Raw genomic sequence first — 7,912 nt, 5'->3', positions numbered from 1 at the left:
TGAAACATGTATCCATCAATAGCAGAGAATAACTTTTTAGAGACCATTAGAATAGATCAGCACACATGGCCCGATCAGGGAGCGCTCATGTCATCGCGCCGCACTCCTGGAATCTCCAGCACGGTTGGAAAGTCCCCAGTTAGGGGCCCGAGGGACCAAACGCATCGGCCCGACGCTGCAAATCGGAACGGTTCAACGCGGCTGAGACGGCAGCGAGCGGCCCCACGGGAGACTTGGTGCAATCCCTGGCTTGTGCTGTGGTTCAGAGCAATGGCATTCTCTCCGTGCTTACCACCGAACAGCACATAGTCCAGTGGATAATTTATACCGCACCCCCTCCCCAGTCCGGGAATCCGACCTACAGCGGCAGAACTAACCGCTGGCTCAAACTTACCAGCGAGTTCTCAGTTTGTCGGCATCACAGTCGCAAATGTGTCCACAATGCTTAAAGAGTTTACCCACATAACCGCATTGGAGCTCTATCGAGGGGTGGGGGGGATCTCGAACTACAATGTGCCTTTGATTATGCTGTGGGGTGGGCAGGGCTGTGATAGGAACCAAACTCTCCGGGCGGGAATCGGGAAGAACGCCGGTTTTAAACCCCTTGCCCGATATTAGTCTCCTTCCACTGCAATGAAACGATAAATCAGGCAGTGCGCAGTGTTCCGGTTTAATATTTTGTTTTGGGTGCGTGGCCCCTTTAAGGGGCTGCATGGTTCATTCACACCACCCACCCACCCGCGGCTTTACGCCGGCTGCGGGAGAGCTGCAGAGCGCCGCACGGCCGGGCAGCTTGAAGGGAACATTGGCGGCAGGTAAGGCCAGCATCGCAGCCCGTCCCCTCAGCTTCCCGACCGGCGCGTTAGGTTGAGATTGCCCCCCCTGTGCACTTCCAGCGTTGGCAGGTTTTTTTTTATAAAAAATTGATCTCGGCTACATTGGTCTCGTGACCAATGGTCTCCCGATACACCAAGGAGTTACAATCGCCTTTGAAAACCCCTCGCACCAGAAATAAAGAATTGGCTTCGAGGCCTTGTTCTTTGGGAAGAGGAGAAAGGAGGGCGAAGGAAGGGGAGGAAGTGGGAAGGGATGGGGAGTGTGGAGGGAGATAAAGCAGGAAACAGGCCTTTCATTGACATACAACTGGTCAGGGAGAAGACATGTTTTGGGGGGGGGAAAGGGGGGGAAGGCGGGGGGAAAGGGGGGGGGGGAAAGTGGGGGCATGCACACGGCGGTGAGGGGGGGTGGCAGGCACAAGGTGGGAGGTGGGGGGTGGGGGGGAGGAGGGCAGGCACAAGGTGGAGGGGGAGGGGCAGGCACAAGGCGGAGGGGGAGGGGCAGGCACAAGGCGGGGTGGGAGGGGCAGGCACAAGGCGGGGTGGGAGGGGCAGGCACAAGGCGGGGTGGGAGGGGTAGGCACAAGGCGGGGTGGGAGGGGTAGGCACAAGGCGGGGTGGAGGGGCAGGCACAAGGCGGGGTGGAGGGGCAGGCACAAGGCGGGGTGGAGGGGCAGGCACAAGGCGGGGGGGAGGGGCAGGCACAAGGCGGGGGGAGGGGCAGGCACAACGCGGGGGGAGGGGCAGGCACAAGGCGGGGGGAGGGGCAGGCACAAGGCGGGGGGGAGGGGCAGGCACAAGGCGGGGGGGGAGGGGCAGGCACAAGGCGGGGGGGGAGGGGCAGGCACAAGGCGGGGGGGGAGGGGCAGGCACAAGGCGGGGGGGGAGGGGCAGGCACAAGGCGGGGGGGAGGGGCAGGCACAAGGCGGGGGGGAGGGACAGGCACAAGGTGGGGGGGAGGGGCATGCACAAGGCGGGGGGGAGGGGCAGGCACAAGGCGCGGGGGGAGGGGCAGGCACAAGGCGGGGGGGGAGGGGCAGGCACAAGGCGGGGGGGGAGGGGCAGGCACAAGGCGGGGGGGGAGGGGCAGGCACAAGGCGGGGGGGGGAGGGGCAGGCACAAGGCGGGGGGGGAGGGGCAGGCACAAGGCGGGGGGGGGAGGGGCAGGCACAAGGCGGGGGGGGAGGGGCAGGCACAAGGCGGGGAGGGAGGGGCAGGCACAAGGCGGGGGGGGGCAGGCACAAGGCGGGGGGGGGGGGCAGGCACAAGGCGGGGGGGGGGGCAGGCACAAGGCGGGGGGGGGGGGGGCAGGCACAAGGCGGGGGGGGGGGGGCAGGCACAAGGTGGGGGGGGGGGGGCAGGCACAAGGCGGGGGGGGGGGCAGGCACAAGGCGGGGGGGGGGGCAGGCACAAGGCGGGGGGGGGGGGGCAGGCACAAGGCGGGGGGGGGGGGGCAGGCACAAGGCGGGGGGGGGAGGGGCACGCACAAGGCAGGGGGGGAGGGGGCCAGGCACAAGGCGGGGGGGAGGGGTAGGCACACAGGGAACAGGCAGGTGGGAAAGCTGTGCCAAATGCTACCTCCATGATGAGCCACCCACAGCTGCGGGGCAGGCTCGAGGCCTACTCCTGTCTCTGGTCTAATGTTCACAGACCAGTGCACTTCACCGGCTGGTGCGAAGGGTTCAGCCACCAACAACATCAGGCGCAACGAACTGATCAACAATAGCAGCAGCCAATAATCACCGAGTGAGGGGAGAGTGAAAAGCCCCAAACACTGGAAATGAAGAGGAGGGGGGGAGAATGCCACAAGGCCGGGGCAGATCGCTGTGTCTGAAAGAGAGGTTGGGCCCAGAAGAAGGAACTCCCCCCCCCCCCCCACCCCCCTTCTCTCTTGCAGACGCTGAGCGAATAGCTCCGGCATTGCCCGGATGTAACCGGGTGTTTTCCAGCCACGTCCGTACGAGGTTGGGATTTGCTTCCGCCGGTGTCCACACCCCCACCAAAAAAAAATAACAGAATTCAGCACAAGCCCCGCGACCACGTCTGGAGCATTAAACAGCGACGTCATCTCTGGTATGGTCAAGGTGACAGGAAAGGACTGGGAGCCTGGGTGTCTTCTACTCCAGGCCCCTTCCTTTAACCAGTCAGATCATCTTCTCAAAGTTCATCACGGCTTCTTCCACCTTCTGCAACTCCGTCTCACTTTGCTTCAGCTGTGAACCAAAAAACAAACACAAATAAACTCCTTTACCCACAGAGTGGAGCGCGCTGCCACTGGGAGTGGTCGAGGCGAATACCCACAGATGCATTTAAAGGGGGGGGGGGGGGGAAACGAATGAACACAAGGAGGCCATTCAGCCCCTCGAGCCTGTTCCGCCATTCAATGTGATCGTGGCTGATCTGTGATCTAACTCCATCCTTTAAGAACATAAGGAATAGGAGCAGGAGTCGGCCATTGGGCCCCTCGATCCTGCTCAGCCACTCAATAAGATCATGGCCGATCTGATCTTGGCCTCACTGCCCGCTCCCCATAACCCTCGACTCCCCTGCAGTTCAAAATCTGTCTATCTCCGCCTTAAATATATTCAATGACCCAGCCTCCACAGCTCTCTGGGGCAGAGAGTTACACAGATTTACAACCCTGAGAGAGAAGAAATTTCTCCGAATCTCAATTTTAAATGGGCGGCCCCTTATTCTGAGACTATGTCCCCTAGTTTTAATTTCCCCTATCAGTGGAAATATCCTCTCTGCATCCCCCTCATTATCTTATGAGCTTCAATAGGATCACCTCTCATTCTTCTGAACTCCAATGTGTATAGGCCCAACCTACTCAACCTATCTTCATTAGGGGCAACAGGCCCCTCGATCCTGCTCAGCCACTCAATAAGATCATGGCTGATCTGATCTTGGCCTCACTGCCCGCTCCCCATAACCCTCGACTCCCCTGTAGTTCAAAATCTGTCTATTTCCACCTTAAATATATTCAATGACCCAGCCTCCACAGCTCCCTGGGGAAGAGAATTCCAAAGATTCATGACCCCCAGAGAGAAGAAATTCCTCCTCATCTCAGTTTTAAATGGGCGACACCTTAATCTGAAACTATGCCCCCTAGTTCTAGATTCCCCCACGAGGGGAAACATTCTCTTTGCATCTACCCTGTCAAGAACCCTCAGAATCTTATATGTTTCAATAAGCTCACCTCTCATTCTTCTAAACTCCAATGAGTGTAGGCCCAACCTGCTCAACCTTTCCTCATAAGACAACCCCTTCATCTCAGGAATCAACCTAATGAACCTTCTCTGAACTGTCTCCTATGTAAGTATACCCTTCCTTAAATAAGGAGACCACAACTGTACGCAGTACTCCAGGTGTGGTCTCACTAATTACAATTTGTCCCCTATCCCGTAATACCTGTGGTTAACAGAAAGCTATCAATCTCCGATTTGAAATTAACAATTGACCTAGTGTCAATTGCTGTTTGCGGAAGGCAGTTCCAAACTTCTACCACCCTTTGTGTGCAGAAGTATTTCCTAATTTCACTCCTGAAAGGTCTGGCTGTAATTTTTAGACTGTGCCTCCCGAGCACCAGCAGAAATACTTTCTCTCTATCTGTTCCCCTTAATGTCCTGAAAACTTCGATCAGAAAACCCCTTAACCCTCTAAATTCTACAGAATACAACCCTAATTTGTGTAATCTCTCCTTGTAATGTAAGCACATGAAGGAGAAAGGAATAGAAGGGTATGTTGATGGGGTATAGATGAAGAGAGGTGGGAGGAGCTTGTGTGGAGCATAACCACCAGCATGGACCTGCTGGACGGAATGGCATTTTTCCATGCTGCAATTATTGTGCAAGATTTATGTTCTTTGACTGCGGGCGTCGGTGAGAAGAACCGGCTAGGATTTTATGGCCTCGTGACTCATCGCTGACAACTGATTTCTGCCCCTTTCCCTAACCTAAAGGTGCTGAGGCAAAGAGCTGACTAAAATCAGCAAACTCTGTACAGATAGGCAACAGCAGTGGGAACCTTCTGAGTCAGAAGGTTGTGGGTTCAAGTCCCACTCCAGAGACTTGAGCAGAAAAACTAGGCCAACAGTCCAGTGCCGTGCTGAGGGAGTGCTGCACTGTCGGAGGTGCCGTCTTTCGGATGAGACGTTAAACCGAGGCCCCGTCTGCCCCCTCAGGTGGACATAAAAGATCCCATAGCACTATTTTGAAGAAGAGCAGGGGGGAGTTATCCCCGGTGTCCCGAATAATACTGATCCCTCAACCAACATCACTAAAACAGATGATCTGGTCAATAATTTCACTGCTCTTTGTGGGGGTTTGCTGCATTTAAAGAGATGAGCTCAGAAACTCCTTTCAGTGGAGTTTGCGAGGGCACCTGAAATTGAAGCAGAACTTGGACGGCTGGAGTTTCCTTCAACAACAACTTGCATGTATGTAACGCCTTTAATGTAGTAAAACATCCCAAGTGCTTCACTGGAGCAATTATCAGACAGAATTTGACACCGAGCCACACAGAGATTTTAGAACAGATGACCAAAAGCTTGGTCAAAGAGGTCGGTTTCGAGGAGTTTCTTAAAGGTGGAAAGTGAGGTAGAGAGGCAGAGAGGTTTAGGGAGGGAATTCCAGAGCTCGGGGCCCAGGCAACAGAAGGCATGGCCACCCATGGTTGAGCGATTATAATCAGGGATCATAAGAACATAATAGGAGCAGGAGTAGACCATTTGGCCCCTCAAGCCTGCTCCGCCATTCAATAAGATCATGGCCGATCTGATCATGGACTCAGCTCCACTTCCCTGCCCGCTCCCCATAACCCCTTATTGCTCAAAAACCTGTCTATCCCCACCTTAAATATATTCAATGACCCAGCCTCCACAGCTCTCTGGGGCAGAGAGTTACACAGATTTACAACCCTCAGAGAAGAAATTTCTCCGAATCTCAATTTTAAATGGGCGGCCCCTTATTCTGAGACTATGTCCCCTAGTTTTAATTTCCCCTATCCCCTATGGAAATATCCTCTCTGCATCCCCCTCATTATCTTATAAGCTTCAATAGGATCACCTCTCATTCTTCTGAATTCCAATGTGTATAGGCCCAACCTATCTTTATAAGGGGCAACAGGCCACAGTTTGAGGAATGCCGAGATCTCGGAGGGTTGTAGGACAGGAGGAGGTTACAGAGAGGGGCATCACTTGACCATTGGCTTCTGGTCGGTAAGGGCGAGCACTTTTGTCAAGGTTCTGCCCCTCTGCCAGTCCCAGCAGTAGTTTCGGGGGCGGGGGGAGGGCAGCATGTTCTGAGACTGCTGAGCTATGAATCCCGCCTGGTGTGTGTCGACATCAGCAGAAAGCAGGGGCATTCTGGGCATCGAGTGGGCCCCACCAAGCAGGGCTATTGGGAATCAGAAGCCTTGCATCAATGGAATGAACAGTGGGGGGAGGGGGGGGGGGGGAAAAAGAGACCAAATTTGGGTCGAATTCTTCGGGTCGGCTGGTCAATGGACCCCCTTCTCAGAGAGCCCAGATTGTGCTCGGTGGGTGCCGACTCCCTCGTATGTGGTCGACCCAGTATCCAGGAGTTAAGATGGGGTCAGAATCGAGCTAAAGAGGTGGGCAGTGGTCTTGAACTTTCTATGCTGTGGCGTATTATGTTGTTGCTCCATTTGAAAGCAGCAGTGAGCTATGTAAGCCGTCAAACACATCCAGGGCAGGTACAGCACGGGTTAGATACAGAGTAAAGCTCGCTCTACACTGTCCCACCAAACACTCCCAGAGCAGGTACAGCACGGGTTAGATACAGAATAAAGCTCCATCTACACTGTCCCATCAAACACTCCCAAGGCTGGTACAGAATGGGTTAGATACAGAGTAAAGCTCCCTCTACACTGTCCCATCAAACACTCCCAGGGCTGGTACAGAAGGGGTTAGATACAGAGTAAAGCTCCCTCTACACTGTCCCATCAAACACCCCTGGGGCAGGTACAGCATGTGTTAGATACAGAGTAAAGCTCCCTTTACACTGTCCCATCAAACACTCCCAGGGCAGGTACAGCACGGGGTTAGATACAGAGTAAAGCTCCCTTTACACTGTCCCATCAAACACTCCCAGGGCAGGTACAGCACGGGGTTAGATACAGAGTAAAGCTCCTTCTACACTGTCCCATCAAACACTCCCAGAGCAGGTACAGCACGGGGTTAGATACAGAGTAAAGCTCCTTCTACACTGTCCCATCAAACACTCCCAGGGCAGGTACAGCATGGGTTAGATGCAGAGTAAAGCTGTTGCGAAACTAACCCCAAGCACAGAAGATCACCCCTTCCCACACGGGCATTTTGCATGTTCCACGCCCACCACTCTGCACTCTCCAAGCCTGATTATCAACTCAGTTTCCAGTTCAGGAGCAGTTTGATCACGATGGGCCCTCGTGTGCATGACAAACTAGATCGAGGGGGGGGTGGGCGGAGTGGCAAGCTAATTTCCTGTCGGAATCCCCCAACCAATCTACGGAGCAGATTATTTCTCCCCCATGTTGCTTCGGACCGTGTCCCCTTACCTTCTCCGCCTCTGTCTCCTGGATTTTCGGAGGCACTTTGGTCCTGTAATCAGCTTTGGACATTTTCTCCCTGAGCTTGGCAATCTGCTTCTGGACCTCCCCCTGCTTGTTCCGGAGCTTCACCACCTCCTTCTCCGCGTCGATCAGCCCCTTTAAACAAAGAAAACACCAACCGTCGGAAACCGGGGCGTGCCAGCGCAAGAAATGGATCCTGGAGCCGAGACCGCACCTCGGCTCGCTCCGTCCCGAAAGCACCGAGCTGGGCGAACCCGCTGAACCGAGAAGCAATGGGAATCTGGCGAGTGCGGCAATGCGGTGAGGAGCTGCCGAGAGGGAGGGTGTGGTTTACACGAGGAGACGATAACGTGCTAATAACTCATTCAATCATTCATTTCAACAAGCTCAATTAATTAGCTTCACAAAAAGAAATTGGAAAAAAAAAACCGCAGTGAATTCATTACAGGTCCAAAAATCTGGAGTTCCAAAATTCGGAATGGTCCGGAATACGGGTCGATCCT

The 7,912-nt window shown here is 54.9% G+C and overlaps 1 protein-coding gene across 1 annotated transcript in view; it reads right to left on the bottom strand.

The window, feature by feature from the left end:
• Nucleotides 1–2,258: 2,258 nt before the first annotated feature.
• Nucleotides 2,259–7,912, bottom strand: part of LOC139230125 (valine--tRNA ligase-like) — a 77,757-nt gene continuing 72,103 nt past the window's right edge. The window contains exons 24-25 of the mRNA XM_070861968.1: nt 7,395–7,544; nt 2,259–3,049 (exon numbers count right to left, since the gene is read on the bottom strand). Of these exons, the coding sequence (XP_070718069.1) occupies nt 2,981–3,049; nt 7,395–7,544 (219 nt within the window). The 3' untranslated portion in view covers nt 2,259–2,980. The remainder of the gene's footprint in view (nt 3,050–7,394; nt 7,545–7,912) is intronic.

This window comes from Pristiophorus japonicus, chromosome 19 (genome assembly GCF_044704955.1).
Source record: "Pristiophorus japonicus isolate sPriJap1 chromosome 19, sPriJap1.hap1, whole genome shotgun sequence".
NCBI classification, from domain to species: domain Eukaryota; kingdom Metazoa; phylum Chordata; class Chondrichthyes; family Pristiophoridae; genus Pristiophorus; species Pristiophorus japonicus.
The sequence above is the reverse complement of the archived record's forward strand: the minus strand, read 5'-3'. Positions and strand labels throughout refer to the sequence as shown.